We start from the raw sequence: 17,178 nt of genomic DNA on the forward strand, positions 1-17,178 counted from the left end.
CCTCTCTCCCTCTCAAGTTGGTCATCCAGTGCTCATGTGCAATAATTTACTGTGAAATGCAGTGACTGGTTCGTAGGAAAGTTTCCAATACAAAAGTTAAAGGTAGACAAATATGTGGAAGAAACTCAGAGGGTGAGGCAGCATCGATGGAGCGAAGGAATAGGTGAAGTTTGGGGTCGAGGCCCTTCTTCAGACTGATGCGGGGATGGGGGGAGTGGGAAGAAGAAAGGAAGGGGAGGAGACAGTAGGCTGTGGGAGAGCTGGGAAAGGGAGGGGAAGGAGGGAGAAAGCCAGGACTACCTGAAATTGGAGGTCAATGTTCATACCACTGGGATGTAAACTGCCCAAGCAAAATATGAGGTGCTGCTCCTCCAATTTGTGGTGGGACTCACTGTGGCCATGGAGGAGGCCCAGGACAGAAAGGTCGGATTCTGAATGGGAGGGTGAGTTGGTGCTGAGTCACCAGGAGATCAAGTTGGTTAATGCGAACTGAGCTACACTTGTCGCTTCACCTCCCCCCTCGACTCCATCCAAGGACCCAAGCACTCTTTCCAGGTGAAGCAGAGGTTCACCTGCACCCAACCTCATCTATTGCATCCGCTGTTCTAGGTGTCAACTGCTCTACATCGGTGAGCCCAAGCGCAGGCTTGGCAATTGCTTTGCCCAACACCTCCACTCAATTCGCATTAACCAAATAGGAGGAGCAGCACCTCAAATTTCGCTTGGGCAGTTTACACCCCAGGGGTATGAACGTTGACTTCTCCAATTTCAGGTAGTCCTTGCTTTCTCTCTCCTTCCCCTCCCCATCCAAGCTCTCGCACATCCTTTCTTCTTCCCCTCCATCCCCACCACACATCAGACTGAAGAAGGGTCTCGACCGGAAACTTCACCTATTCCTTCGCCCCATTGATGCTGCCTCACCTGCTGAGTTTCTCCAGCATTTTTGACTACCTTAGATTTTTCCAGCATCTGCAGTTCTTTCTTAAACAATACAAAAGCTAAATGGGTTTACGACTTTAGAAGAGAGTAGATCTCAGCATCGAAGTTAATGAGTATACTTGGAAGCGCCTAATATAATTAATTTACATCACAATTTCCTAATTGTTGCACCACAATATAATGTCAGAGGTTTATAAACGAGTGCGTCTTACCGTAAATTATATGTTCGGAGATTTCGCTGACGCCGTTTGGTTGCGTGAAGTTTCACAAACGTTCTTCCCGTTCGGTCAAAGACACACATTACAGTGATGCAGACGCTCAGAATAACAACCCAATTACAGGCTACAATTCCTAGAAGCAAAAGGAAGTCAGAACAGAAATATAAGTAAATTAGCAAGCAATCCTGAATTGTTCAAGATGAAATATTACAATTTTGCCTGTTTTATATATATATAAATTTAAGAGCGAGGGCGTTAATAAATATAACATATTTGTAAGCTTCTTTAAAAATGCATATACATTGTTTTGGCTTGACATCTCTTTAGTTTGTTTTATTTATATTACTCAGCCTTAGTGTTGTGTTCCATTGCATTATTTAATTTATTCAGTGCACTAGCAATGAATAGTATAATGGGGTAGTAACATTTTACTGCCAAGAATAAAATAGCTGTTTCGTCTGTAACTCGCCCCGAGTATCTAAATCAATTAATGACAAGGAAGAAGTCACCTTTTTTTCCTGATTAATTCTGCTTGTGGTAGATGCTAAATTATCATATAATAAGTATAATTCACTGGCCAAGTTCTCATCAAAGGAAACCATTGATATACACTCAGACAGGTGGAGACTGAGTGAAGCTATTTACTTATTTAAGTAACCAGGTGATACCTAAAAGCTAATTGCTGATATTTCTGCCCATGTTATGTGTTCTGACAAAATCATCTTTTTCTGCAAAAAAAACATTTGTGGGAGGAACTCAGTGGGTCATGCAGCTTCTATGGTGGGATTGGACAGACAATGTTTAGGATCAGGACCCTTCTTCAGACTAAAAGGTCCCGACTAGTATGGTGCAACTTGAACTCAGGCCTCCCCATCATCATCACATGGTTCTGAATTGCCAGCCCTAGAATTACAATTCCTTTTTATTACATTTTATTACCAATAATTTAACCACCATGCTATTATATAAATCTGTGGCAGATGCTGAATTGGTGAAATGGTCACTGTACACTGCTTGTACCATCTTCAAATGAAGTCATGTTAGATGGTGCTGCCAATGAGTTAAATGGAACAGACTAACATCAGATAAATCAGCACTAAATTGGATAGCCTTGGTGCATCACTTGCCCTTGACTCTACCTGGTCGGTTATTCTGTTAATGAACTTTAATATTCTTTTTGCATTAATTCAGATTTTACACTGCAATCATGCATCATTCTGCTGCTTTGCACCTATCATTGCACACAATGTTGTATTTATCATTATTTTATATTGCTTCACTGTAGTAATATTGAGATATAGCAACTTGTGTGCTGTTGGTAATCAGTGGCAGCTATTTTGTGTGCAACAAAATCCTTCAAAAAACATGGTGAAATGGTTGGATGATGATTTTTTAATCTGCTCCCCGTTACACTTGGAGAACCACAGGCAGAGGGAGCTCCAGTTTATTGATTTGTGTGAAATGAGGCTCTTATTACACTCTCAGTACGACACTGAAAAGTCAATTTAGATTACAAGCTCAAGTCTCTACAACAGAGCCTGAACCTTCTGAGGATCAAAGAGTTCTAATAATAATATTCACACTTCAGAGGTCCACATCACGCCTCCCGTGGGGGATACAGGTAGGGGACAGGTGCGTTGGGGGAGCAGACCCAACAGGTCTGCACTTGGTCTAGTATATATTACTAAAACTCTCATCTTGTTTGCGATTCTGTGTGCGCGCGTGCTCCCGGAACTACACCAAAACGGTACACGATAGCACTACAATCTTTGGACACCCTTACTCACAATTGTCTTGTGGTGTGTTTTTCTCAAGTTTCGTTCAGATTGATGTTATATTTTACAAGTTATTCACATTTTTAACTTTGCACAACCCCACTTTGAGAAAAATGTCTTTGAGAAAAATGTGAGGGGTTCCTGAAATTACACTAAAATGATACACTATAGCGCTACAATTTTTGGTCTCTCTTACTCACCATTGTTCTGTGGTCTAGTGTTGCAAGTTTCGCAGATGATGGATATTTTTTTATTCACATTTTTTCCTTTACAGAACACCAGTGCGATTCCATTGCACTGGTAGTTAAGTGTAAAAATGAGGGAGGGTGAATAAGAAAAAAAGTTTTTTTTAAACCACTGCCCTGCAGCAGTGTTCCACACCACTTGGGTGAGTGGTGGGAATCATTTACATTAAAAAACGGGTTGCGTTGGGGGACACAGCAGCTTCCCTCACGTGGGGGCTATGGAGGAGTGGTGGAGAGGGGCATTGGGGGAATGGGAATGCATTGGGGACCAAAAAGGAGAGGGAGACAGGGAGGTGATGGAGGGAGTGGTCTATTTTTTATTAGGAAAACTCTCATTTTTTAAACTGTTTTTTGTTAATGTAAATGAGATCGCATTGTGATACACTGCTAACTACCAGTGCAGATGGAAGACATTTTTCTCAAAGTGATGTTCTGTAAAGTAAAAAATGTGAATAACGTAAAATATACCATCAATCTGAACGAAACTTGCAACACTAGACCACAGAACAATGGTGAGGTGGAAAGGAGGAGGATAGGGGAAGGAAGAAGGATGGCGAGGCACACTTGGGGAGGGTTGCCGTGACTCGTGTCACAACAGGGATCTCTGGTGTCACAAAGGGAAACTGTCAGCCATGTGGGGGAGCAGGGAGATAGAGGGAGAGAAAAGGGGTAGGGAAGGGAGAGGGGTTATGGAGGGAGGGAGGGAGTGACTGAGGGTAGGGGAAAGGAGAGGGAGGGGGAGGTGAGGGAGGGAATGGGGGAGGAGAGGGGGGAAAGAAGAGGGAGGGTCAAGAGGAGGGGATGGGGTGCTGGGGATGAGAGGGAATGGAAGAGGATAGGGGGAGGAAAAGGTATGGCGAGGCACAGTTGGGTGGGTTGCCGTGACTCGCGTCACAACGGGAACCCATCAGCCACACCTGCGCAGTTGGGGGATATGGTGAGTGGTGGAATATTGCGTTCGGGGACCAACCCTCCCATGTGACAGGAACCCAACGGGTCCCACTTGGTCTAGTACAGAATTAAAAGTGAAACAATATTTAAGAAAAGCTCAAAAGTACAATGGACAAGAAACAAATTAATGAATCTATATTTTTGTGATTCTGTTAATCCTGAAAGCTGACCATCAGAACAATTCAGATTCATTCTACGGGCTATACATATTATAATACTAATAACTTGAGTGCATGCTTAGCTCAGTGCACTTACCCAGGGTAACATTCTTTGCAGTGGTGTCATTGCAAGAGTGATAGTACTGTGCTAACCAGACAATTCCTATGATTGCATATGCAAATTCTATTAGCACTATTGCTGTAAGAAAAAAGCCAGGTACATAGATTATATTTCATGCTCAAAAGAGATTAACTTAAAATTTAAGAAGACATATGCAGAATGTGTTGTTGATTGACAGACAAATTAGGACTGAATTAAGTAAAATATCCAGTAAAGTTTAATCAGTGACCAAGTTGTCAGAGGATCCCATACAATTACCAAATATTAAAATAAACTGCAAAATAAGTTACCAATCACCAGTAACTTGCTTTTATATATTTTCCACTGTCATTCCAATTCACTTTTGTGACAAATTGTTCACTTATTTTCCTTACTTCTTTTCTTTGTCTATAATGTACATCCAGTATTTTTAACTTAAATAATAACAGAAAATGCTGGAAATACTCAGTAGGTCAGGCAGCATTTGTGAGAAGAGAAACAGAATTAACAATTCAAGTCAAAGACCCGTAAATCTGCTGAGTATCACAAGCATTTTCTGATTTGATTTTAGATTTTTAGCTTGTGCAGTTTTTTTTTTAATTTTCCCATACTTATGACTTGCATTGAATTAAAAATGGAAAAAAACATAATGCATGCAAAACAAACATTTACAGTTACTTTACAAGGTAGATACAGAAAAAGATAAAGAAAAATTAGCATCATATTCATCCCACTTTAATACTGCTGGCAGCACCACTGATACTAACTGGGTCAGTCATATCAATGCTGTGGGTGTAGGAGTCGTACAGAGGCTTTACTATCCAATAAACAACACACCTCTAGATCCCACATTGCCTTTCTATTCCACCCCCAGCCCCCCAACACTATCAGTCTGTTTGATACAACCCATCCACCTAACACAGCCACCAGAGGCGTACATGTTACCTACAGCCAAACATCAAGGTCATTGTGATAGCCCAACATCTTCCTTTCAAATGGAGTATATCATTAACAATGTGAACACCATCACCTCTACTCCTGCACCAGGCGTCCACAGACATTTACTGCTGTTTGTTTTTCACCAGGAGTGAAAAACAAGGTAATACTTTAGAGAGTGCAGGAACACCCTCACCACAATCTACAAAGATTCATTGAGAAGTCCATTATCTTCTAAAGGATGTTTGCATAGACAATTTATGGCTTTCCCAATGTCATTCACACCCTGAAAATTGTTTAAAATAGTTGCTGAAATTTGCAATATAATAAAATTCTAGCAATAACCTGAGCCCTTAGTGTTGTTAAGAATTAGAGGCTACAGTTTTAAAGTGAGAGGGGAGAATTTAAAGGAGATCTAAGGAGCTAAATACTAGTGTGTTTTTTTTAAGTTGAGGCATATATATATATATATATATATATATTACACTGACTCAAGTCCGGCCTCCGGGGCTTTATTCTCCTGCCCCCCTGGAAGGGGCGTTACCTTCATCATGGTGACTGACAGGCGAGAAGACCAATCTGCTGATCTCACAATTTTTTAAACATTCATAACTTTTTTATTATTTCACCAATTGGAAAAAACCTTGGGGCACTTTGAGAAGAGGAGGACGTTAAGTAAGATGGCGATAAAATCATCGCAATATAGGGTAGCATTTTTTCTAAAATGTATTTACAACGTAGGCCGGAAGTGGTCAAGATGAGACTTTTAGTAATAATATAGATTGGTCTTCTCGCCTGTCAGTCACCATGATGAAGGTAACGCCCCTTCCAGGGGGCAAGGAGAATAAAGCCCCGGAGGCCAGACATTAGTCAGTCACCCTGGAAGATCGTGAGTTAGTGTTGAGTCCAGATTGAACTGAACTGTGTCTGCACCGTGAGTAAACAGAACTGTGTCTGAGCCATGAGTGAACTGAACTGTGGCTGTGCCGTGCAGAGTCAAGAAGTCACGCTCATTCAAGGGGTCCCGCTCACTCCGGAAGTCCTGCGCAGTCAAGAGGTCACGCTCATTGCACAAGTCCCGCTCAGTGGAGAGGCTGCGCTCAAGATTCAAGAGAGTTTTACTGTCATATATGTCTAGTGTGTGTGTGTGTGTGTGTGTGTGTGTGTGTGTGTGTGTGTGTGTGTGTGTGTGTGTGTGTGTGTGTGTGATAGATGTGAGTGATGGAGGGTGTGTGTGAGAGGGAGATGTAGGGTGTGGATGTGTGATGGAGGGTGTGTGTGGGTATGAGTGTCCTGGAGGGTGTGTGTGTGTGTGTGTGTGTGTGACATGGAGGGTGTGGATGGTGTGTGTGTGTGTGTGTGTGTGTGTGTGTGTGTGTGTGTGTGTTTTGTGTGTGAGATGGAGGGTGTCTGTGTGTGTGTGGCTGTGAGTGTATGTGTGTGATGGAGTGTGTGTGTGAGATGGAGGATGTCAATGTGTGTGTGAGATGGAAGGTGTGTGTGTGCGCATGTGAGTGTGATGGAGTGTGTGTGTATGTGGGTGTGAATGTGTGTGCATGTGTGTGATGGACGGTGTGTGTGTGTGTGTGTGAGCCCACCAGCCGTGAATGAACTGCCAGCCCACTAGCCATTAGTGAGTCAACTGCCAGCCCACCAGCCGTGAGTGTGTGAACTGGCAGCCCACCAGCCGTGAGTGAACTGCCAGCCCACCAGCTATGAGTGAGTCAACCAGCCATGCTTGAGTCAACTGCCAGCCCACCAGCCGTTAGTGAGTCAACTGCCAGTCCACCAGCCGTGAGTGAGTCAACCAGCCAGCCGTGAATGAACTGCCAGCCCACCAGCTGTGAGTGAGTCAACTGCCAGCCCACCAGCCGTGAGTGACTGAGCTGCCAGCCCACCAGGCCTGAGTGACTGAGCTGCCAGCCCACCAGGCCTGAGTGACTGAGCTGCCAGCCCACCAGGCCTGAGTGACTGAGCTGCCAGCCCACCAGGCCTGAGTGACTGAGCTGCCTGGTCACCAGGCCTGAGTGACTGAGCTGCCAGCCCACCAGGCCTGAGTGACTGAGCTGCCAGCCCACCAGGCCCGAGTGTCTGAGCTGCCAGCCCACCAGGCCCGAGTGACTGAGCTGCCTGGTCACCAGGCCTGAGTGACTGAGCTGCCAGTCCACCAGGCCTGAGTGACTGAGCTGCCAGCCCACCATGCGAGTGCACCAAGTTTCATTCTGATCGGTTGAATGTCGTAAAAGTTAGCGAGGTTTAAAAACCTTAAAAACTGCGCGTGCGCAGATCGATCTCTACTCCTGCCAGTCGGCGCCGTGCGGATAGTCTCTTTCACTGTCACTCTCTGGGACGGTCCGCCCCTTCCTGCGCCATTGCTCCGGCCGTTACCAACAGGACTTTCGGAGGAATCCAAAGCAACCCCGCCCCAAGTAGCCCCGCCTCCATGGACCGTGTGTCCATGGTCCATGGACCAGCCAGGACCAGGCCGAGTACGAGAACCAGGCCGAGTTCCAGGCCCTGGCGCTGCTCTATGACCTGGGTAGGTGCTGGGGCAGGGAAAGGGAGTGAGCGGAGGAGGATGCGGTAAATGGGGAGGAGGAAGATGGAATAGTAGAGGGAAATGTGGGGGGGAGGGGGGGGGCAGCGGCGAGCCCAGCTGTATACCAGCTGGCTAAGGACACTGCGGGTCCCGCGTTCCAGCAGCTCCTGCTCGTGGGCGCGGACACCGGGAGCGGCCCTAACACACCACAGCATTACATGGAGAGAGGGAGCGCCGCAGCCTGGCCCACAGCACGGAGAGGGGGGGGGGGGGGAGGGAGACGGAGAGGAGAGGGGGGAGGGAGGAGGGGGGAGAGGAGTGAGAGGGAGGAGGGGAGGAGGGAGGAGAGAGGGAGAGGGATTGAGGGAGAGGGGAGAGTGATGAGGGGGAGGGAGGGAGAGAGGGATGAGGGATGGAGGAGGGGGAAGAGACAGGGAGGAGGGAGGGGGAAGAGAAGGAGGGAGTAGGGTAGAGGGGTGGTGGAATGCAGGATGGTAGGGAGGGGGATAGAAGGGTTCCGGGGTGATGGGCAAGGTGGGATAGAGGGGGGAGTAGAGGGAGAGGGGGACAGGGAGGGATAGATTTGATGGAAGGGGGATAGGCATGAGTGGTAGAATATTGCGTTGGGGAACGGGTTCCTTTGGAGGACCAGGCCTCCCGTGTGACAGGGACCCAATGGGTCCCACTTAGTCTAGTTATCAATAAAGATTTGCCAAATGCAGTTTGAAAATGTTCTATCAGTTCAGTACTGATGCTAGCTGCTATTCATCTTTTTGTGTTTTCCTCATGGACCTGTGAATCTCTGTCCCATGACCATCCAAAATCAGAAGGGACATTAGCAACAGCAACAGAACCCTCCTGTGCAATCAATGATACACATAAGTCCAGACTAAATGGTGAGAGGAGTGCACCATCTCCCAATCTATCCACCCTCTCTGTCTGTCAAACATAATAATCTGTGGCAGAGTCCACGAGACTCACATTAACCTTATCAGTTCCCTCAAAACGCATGGAACTCGAAGTGGGAGCAAGTAATCTGTGACCCTTAAGAACTGTCTAAGAAGATAATGCATAGCATAGTGAAAACAAACAGATCCAAAAAATTAGACAAAACCAATTGCACATACTGCACGTTTCAGTAGATGAACAACAATCGCTGACCTCGACCAATGATACAACCAGCCACTGGGTATTAGGGTACACAAAAAAGCTGAAGAAACTCAGCGGGTGCTGTGCTGTGCACACTACAGCACCCGCTGAGCTTCTCCAACTTTTTTGTGTACCTTCGATTTTCCAGCATTTGCAGTTCCTTCTTAAACACTGGGTATTAGGGAAACATGTTTCAAAATAAATGTTTCTTTGATCTTTCCTCACAATGAAACCAGCAAATTATGGGCATCATCCATAACTGATTACTTTATAGGAGCACACGTTGGAGCTTTAAAAGTGAAACTTTTAATATTTTTAATACCATCCAATATTCCAAATGCACATTATTATTTCATGATCTTGTGTCTTTCGTTCCCTGCCATTATTTGAAAAATTGGCAAATTCAGATTAAGTGTCAGCAGTACAGAAATAAGAGAATGTAACAAATTGAATAGATTAATACTAGCAAGTGTCCCATGATTAACGCAAAACAGAAGGCTCAGTTCCCAGCTTTAATCAAATCAGCCTAATCCACTTTTATTGTTTACTGGTGACAATATGCACCTCAAACATAATTTGTGTTTTTAGCATTAAAGTACATACATTTTAGAGAAATAAGTCTAAAAAAAAGATTGCAAATTCAATTTGGGAGCCTTACTAATAAATACTAAGGTAGGATTTGTCACAATGAATTATTATTGATGTCCTAGAACAACCATTTTCAACAGATTATAAGAACATCTTACCCATTCGGATGTACAGAATATACTGCATTGAATCTCTTGGCTCTGTGTAAAGAATGCTGCCTCGCATACTCAGCCAGATTATTGCTGCCTCAGATATCATACAAGCGATGAGAATGCCTAAATAACCTCTACCATGATCTACTAAGTTGAGTGAACATGGCTCTTGGGGGCTGTAGGTCAAGCCGAATAGCACTACAGCAAGCACCACAAACCTGCAAACATAAAACAGATGCCATAAGAAAAAGTATGGGAGTGAGGGAGTCAGAGTTTGAGGGGTTGGTAGTGAGGTAGATCAGAGGAGAAATGGAGAAGAGGAGATGGAGAGGCAGGATCACTTTTTAATGCATTTTTATGTTGAGTTTTGTGCCGTTTACTTCAACATATTTAACAGGTGCTACACATAAAAACAAATGATTCTAGTTATCTTTAGAAGGGCAATCCCCTTTAACTTGGCATTCTGATGCAAGGTCTGATTTGGAGTATTATCTGCAGTTCTGGTTGCCCCATTACAGGAAGGATGTGGAGACTTTGCAGAGTGTTCAGAAGAGATGTACAATGCATAATGTCTGGATGAGTGGGTAGTAGCTGGAAGGAGAAGTTGGACAAACTTGTTTTGGTTTCACTTGAGCATTGGAGGCTGTGTAGAACTGATGGAAGTATATACAAATATAAAAGGCACAGATAAACAGGTAAACAGTCAGAATCTTTTTCCCCTGGTGAAAATGTCAAATACTCATATCGGCGGAAACAGGAGCATTGGGGGCCTCGGCGGTAACAGGAACCTCAGCGACAGTGGGGCCTCACAATTGACCCACGATCAACGGTCAATGAGCGTAAGGAGGTGGAGGGGAAGTCAATGGGGGAGACCTCCGTGAGGGACAGTGGGAGAACTAAGGGGGGCCGGTGTGGGGAGCGGGGGCACTCTAGATTTAGAATCCTCTGCCCAGGGGATAAGTCTGTGTTTGTTTGCTCATTTGTTCCGGTGAAGATGCTGTGCACACTACAGCCAGCCAACAGTCGCTTGTCATTTTCTTTTTGTTTTCACTTTTAATTTCATGTTTTTTGTGTACCTTGTGTGTGGTGACTGTTTGCAGACCAATTTCTCTCTGGGGATGAATAAAGTTTTATCGTATCGTATAATTTTTAAGGTGAGATGGGAAAAATGTAAAGGAGAGTGGCAGGTGCCTGGAACACACTTGCCAGGATGGTAGTGGATGGAAGCAGATATGAGTGGTGTTTTTGAAGAAGCTTTTACATAGGCACGTGCAGGGAATTAAGGGATATAGATTGTGTGCAGACAAAAGGGATTGGCTTAATTTGGCATTAAGTTCGGTACCGCCATTGTGGGCTGAATAAAGTTCCTGTGCTGCACTACTCTATGTTCTATGTCTGGATAATTGTGATAAATTTCATTTGTATAATGTTTTATAATGTTTTAATTGTCAAGTAAATTCCACCTCCATTGTCAGTTCACAAAATATGCCATTTAGAAGAGGAAGAACAATGAAAAGAACAATCATTACCAGGTAGTGTGAACGAGGAAGAGGAAGATTCCCGGCAGCACCAAGTCATCACTCCCCACTGACCAGCGCCGCCTAAAGATCACTATCCCTGGCATGGTCTCCGCTACCAATTAATTTGTTCATTAATGCCGGAATCCTATAGGAAATAAAATGTTATCAATCAATAAACATAAAGACACCTAGACCCATGATTTTGCAAACAATACACGTGACATGTTTACGTGCAATTAAAAATATCCAATTGGAACTGCAGAATCACCTCATGGGTCCAATCAATAGCTGGATCTATACATCCAAACAATCTTATTTAATACAGACAAGGAACTGCTGATGTTAGAATCTTGAGGAAAACACAGTACTGGAGTTAAAGGCCTGTCCCACTTTCACGACCTAATTCATGACCTCTGTCGAATTTGCCCTTGACATACTTGCAGCATGTCGTCACAAGGTCGTAGGTATAGGTCGTAGGTAGGTCGTGATGCTAGTCGTAGGTACTCGTGGCATCAAGTAGGTCGGGGCGTTTTTTCAATATGATGAAAAAAGGTCGTGAATTAGGTTGTGAAAGTGGGACAGGCCCTTAACTCAGTGGATCACGCAGCGTCTGTGGAGTAAATGGACAGACAATATTTCGGGTCAGTCTGAAGAAGAGTCCTGACTCGAAATATCATCTGTTCATTTCCGCCACAGATGTTGCCTGACCTGTTGTGTTCTTCCAGCTGTTTGTGTTTTGCTCAATTTTATTTAACATTTTAACCATGCAGTGTATCTACATATTGGAGATGTTCTATTTATAAAATTCAAATCAGTGAAGCTATAATAATTTTGCTACAGGAAGGCAGATGTAAAAACATTAGCAGAGAAAGCGAAACAAAATAAGGTACGAACAAAAGTGATTTGGTTCAGATAGGTACTGTATATATAATCATTCCAATTACTAGAGATTCGGTTATTGGTGTTAATTGCATGAGAAGATTCCCAACTCAACATTGTGAGATGGATATTGTGTGATTTGCAGAACTCTCTGGTTTTGAAGTGATCACAATGGAATTACTCAATACCAAGCAGCACCCTGAATTAGAACCAATTTCTACAAAAACAGTAGCTCCAATAACATTTTCTTTATAACTAACAATTTAAATCTAGCTTTTTTTGATGGTTTGTTTGTCAGCAGTTTCATTGCCTGATAAGAATAGACTTTCAGTGGCCTTCAGTACTTTAGCAGTAAATCAGCAATTGGGTGACAGTGAGAAGGAAAACCATAATCATCATAAAAATATTAATGATCCAGTTGGGCAAAAATCTGATGAAGTATATTTCCTTTGGAGAACAAAGAGGTGATGAACTTGGAAATATACAATGAATGGCAGGTGTTGAAGACTAGATGGAGCATGTATGTTCACATTTCCTCAAATGTAGTAGAAAAGTTTCATAAAGTGACCAAATAGCAACACGATACCTTCCTTTATTAGCAAAGGCATAGAACACCAGAGAATCAGGTTATGCCCTAATAATGTTCAACACTTGTTTGACCATGGTTTGAGTGTTGTGCTTAGTTCTGGTAAAAAAAAATAATTGCACTATAGCAAAGATGTGATTGTAGTAATTGCCCAATCAATGCACGTTTGATATTGAGGTCGGGCACAAATTGACCAATCCCATGCTTTGTTTTATGGTCGCTAGGCAGCGAGGGCTCTGGGATCATGGTTGCCTCCCAATTACATCAAAACAATTACAAGGTTTCCAAGAGATAAAGGTAATGCTCACCTTGCTGTTCATTTTGTTTCTCAATTGATTTGTCTTTATAAAGTTATAATGTTAACTGTTAAATAAAAATGTTAAATAACAAATGTACAGCTAGGGTTAGGGTCAGGGTCGGTCAGTCGGTCGGTCAGGCTTGTCGGTAAGCCGATGGATGCTATGGAGGATCGGTCGGGCTGTCGGGCCGCTGGTAGGTGGTGTGAGTTGGGCTGGGCCTCCGCCGGGTTGGTGAGCGTCGGGCCGGGCCTCTGGTGGTGCACACTGGCAGTCAGTGGGGTTCAGTAAACGGGGAAATCCACAGGAACTGCACTCACCCATTAATTAAGCTGGTTCAGGAGAACCTCTGCAGCAGTCTCATTAAAAAACCTTATTATATTCTTTATATTATTTTTATATAGTATAATTATACATAATTATATATGATTACTAGTCTCACCTGCCTGCTTTTGGCATGTATGCCTCTAAACCTATCCTAGCCATGTACTCCTCTAAATGTTTCTTAAACATTGCGATAGTACCTGCCTCAACTACCTCCTCCGGCAGCTTGTTCCATACACCCACCACCCTTTGTGTAAAAAAGTTACCTCTCAGGATCCCATTAAATCTTTCCCCCACACCTTAAACCTGTCCTCTAGTTCTTGATTTCCCTACTCTGCGTTTACCAAATTTATTCCTCTCATGATTTTGTACATTGATTTAAGTCTGAAGGCTTTAAGTGTGCAGAAATTTCTGTTTGTTAAAGAGGCAGAGGCAGGACTCACTCAAAAAGTACTGGAAGTGTACATAACGGGCTGTGTGATCAGCAGGGCTGGAAGATGGGTTCTGACAGAGGAGCACTTTTTCAGCTGGCACAGTCACAATTGGTCTAATGGCCTGTGTTTTAAATTTCCTGTGATTCTTTCACAACATCATTATGTAGCATAGAAACATAGAAAATAGGTGCAGGAGGAGGCCATTCGGCCCTTCGAGCCAGCACCTCCATTCATTGTGATCATGGCTGATCTTCCCCTATCAATAACCCGTGCCTGCCTTCTCCCCATATCCCTTGACTCCACTAGCCCCTAGAGCTCTATCTAATTCTCTCTTATATCCATCCAGTGACTTGGCTTCCACTGCCCTCTGTGGCAGGAATTCCATAAATTCACAACTCCCTGGATGAAAACGTTTTTTCTCACCTCAGTCTTAAATGACCTCCCCTTTATTCTAAGACTGTGGCTCCTGGTTCTGGACTTGCCCAACATTGGGAACATTTTTCCTGCATCTAGCTTGTCCAGTCCTTTTTTAATTTTATATGTTTCTATAAGATAGCCCCTCATCCTAAACTCCAGTGAATACTAGCCTAGTCTTTTCAATCTTTCCTCATATGACAGTCCCACCATCCCAGGGATCAATCTCGTGAACCTACGCTGCACTGCCTCAATCACAAGGATGTCCTTCCTCAAATTAGGAGACCAAAACTGTACACAATACTCCAGATGTGGTCTCGCCAGAGCCTTTTACAACTGCAGAAGAACCTCTTTACTCCTATACTGAAATCCTCTTGTTATGAAAGCCAACATTTCATTAGCTTTCTTCACTGCCTGCTGTACCTGTAAGCCAACTTTTAGTGTACAAGGACGCCCAGGTCTCGCTGCACCTCCCCCTTACCTAACCTAACCCCGTTTGAGATAATAGTCTGTCCCTTTGTTTTTGCCACCAAAGTGGATAACCTCACATTTATCTATGTTATACTGCATCTGCCACGCATCTGCCTACTCACTCAACCTGTCCAGGTCACCCTGCAACCTCCTAACATCCTCTTCACAGTTCACATTGTCACCCAGCTTTGTGTCATCTGCAAACTTGCTAGTGTTGCTCCTAATTCCCTCTTCCAAATCATTAATATATATGGTAAACAGTTGCGGCCCCAACACCAAGCCTTGCGGCACTCCACCCGCCACTGCCTGCCATTGTGAAAAGGACCCGTTCACTCCTACTCTTTACTTCCGGTCTGCAATCCAATTTTCTATTCATGTCAACACCATACCCCCAATACCATGTGTTCTAATTTTAGTCACCAGTCTCCCGTGCAGGACCTTATCAAAGGCTTTCTGAAAGTCTAGATATACTACATCCACTTCATCCCTTTCATCCATTTTACTTGTCACATCCTCAAAAAATTCCAGAAGATTAGTCAAGCATGATTTCCCTTTCATAAATCCATGTTGACTTGGACTAATCCTTTTACTGCTATCCAAAAGCCCCATTATTACCTCTTTAATAATTGACTCCAGAATCTTTCCCACCACCAAAGTCAGGCTAACTGGTCTGTAATTCCCCGTTTTCTCTTTCGCTCCTTTCTTAAAAAGTGGGATAACATTAGCTATCCTCCAATCCACAGGAATTGATCCTGAATCTATTGAACATTGGAAAATGATCACCAATGCATCCACTATTTCTGGAGCCACCACCCTGCCAAAAGTATCTGCCAAAAGTAGATAAATGTGAAAATTAAGAAGCTTGTGTCCAAATTCCCATGTTAATTGGCACACTTCACTCTAATAGTACCTCCCTGAAAGGTTCAGCATACACAATGTGATGGTGTAAAGTTGCAGTACTGAACATGCCAGAGAATGTCACGGCTGTCATTCAACACATGCTTTTCACACCATGATAAAACTTAACTATTGCCAAACCACCTCTTTGGTACTGATAACATACATACTAGCATAGGGATCCTACAGATTGCAATTGCTATTGAAGTTTATAGATTCTGAGAATCTCAGTTTAGTATCTTGGTAAAAAAATTGGTGGGGCGAGTACATGATTTGCATATCCTGTTCAGACAGTCCTAAGTTTTCCTATAAACGGTGACATAGACTAATTGGACAATAATACCGTAGGTTAAAAAGCAAAATGTAAACTTAGCAATAACGCCAGCTACATCTCTGAAAATCATAACATATTTTGCATATAGTTAATCTACAAAATCTTTAATGTGGGAGTATTTTTCCAAAAGATATTTACCAATCAAAATTAACTGCATTGCTGTATACAGGTACTTCTTCTATAACATGCGATTTCATAATGCAAATTGAATATAACGTGATTGATGAATTAGTACATTACTTGTATTATTTAGGCTGAATACGTTTTGACAGTATTTGGGTCAAGAACCGGAGAACCTCTTAAAAATTACTTTGAAAAGTTACAGACAGAAAAAAAGCTGGCTTGCAAAGAAAACAGTTGAGGAAAAACCCAAATTTTATGTAACCTCCCCTCAGTAATCATACACTATTGGCTCTTAAGAACACAGACAGTCAGTTTCACATAGGAGGCCATGTAAATTGACAATCAATTACTTCTATTGATACGTGCAATGATACTCTATTTTTAGTTTGCAGAAACAAAAATACTTACAGCCTCAAAAAATATATATATTTTTGAAAATCCTACAGAGATGAAAGAAATTTGATTTCATGAGGCTGAAACTTTCTATCCCCCATTGAAATGATGTTTTCATAACACAATTTTCTATAACCTGAGTTTTTTAGAAACACTTCCATCGTCTCATAGTAAAATTACTTGTTGTTCACTTGTACGACTTATGACCATGCTGCTAAGATAACCAGCAAATAATTTGGTACATTTACATGAAATATGGGCTATTTTACACACACAAACATCCTATCGAACACACTACCATTCAGAAACATAATGAATATTCCACATCTATGAAAATAATCACACATTTGTAAAGTAACTATCAATGGATGCATTATTTTGATTTTTTTAAATTGCCACTTCAACATTTCACCACGGTAATAATAAAATTACTACAGTCCCACTTTTTTTCCTATTTCCTCTATTAGTAAATGTTCAGAAATTAATTTGTACTATTCGGAAAGTGCAAAAGGTACATTTACTGTACAGAGTGGTAACAAAGTCCAGGGAGATATCAACTTTAATCGTAGATCTATGTAACATAAGCTCCTATCGACATCTGCATTATTGAGCTAAGGATAATGGTAAACTCACCTAAGGTTTACACACATTTGCCACCTATAAACTCTAAAATTAAAAATGTAGGCAGATGCCAACTGCAGACCAATTCTGTCTCAACCATGTTTGAGGGGGAGCTGGCAAGGAGAGTGATAATATA

The 17,178-nt window shown here is 42.9% G+C and overlaps 1 protein-coding gene across 5 annotated transcripts in view; it reads right to left on the bottom strand.

Moving 5' to 3' along the window:
- dagla (diacylglycerol lipase, alpha) overlaps positions 1 to 17,178 on the bottom strand; it is a 174,089-nt gene that overhangs the window by 54,711 nt on the left and 102,200 nt on the right. For all 5 annotated transcript variants that reach the window (XM_055649552.1, XM_055649551.1, XM_055649554.1 and 2 more), the window contains 4 exons: positions 11,280 to 11,415; positions 9,757 to 9,968; positions 4,384 to 4,485; positions 1,152 to 1,290 (listed from right to left, as the gene is read on the bottom strand). In XM_055649552.1, coding sequence (XP_055505527.1) covers positions 1,152 to 1,290; positions 4,384 to 4,485; positions 9,757 to 9,968; positions 11,280 to 11,374 — 548 coding nt within the window. In that variant the 5' untranslated portion in view covers positions 11,375 to 11,415. The remainder of the gene's footprint in view (positions 1 to 1,151; positions 1,291 to 4,383; positions 4,486 to 9,756; positions 9,969 to 11,279; positions 11,416 to 17,178) is intronic.

Source organism: Leucoraja erinacea, chromosome 18 (genome assembly GCF_028641065.1).
Source record: "Leucoraja erinacea ecotype New England chromosome 18, Leri_hhj_1, whole genome shotgun sequence".
Lineage (NCBI taxonomy): Eukaryota > Metazoa > Chordata > Chondrichthyes > Rajiformes > Rajidae > Leucoraja > Leucoraja erinaceus.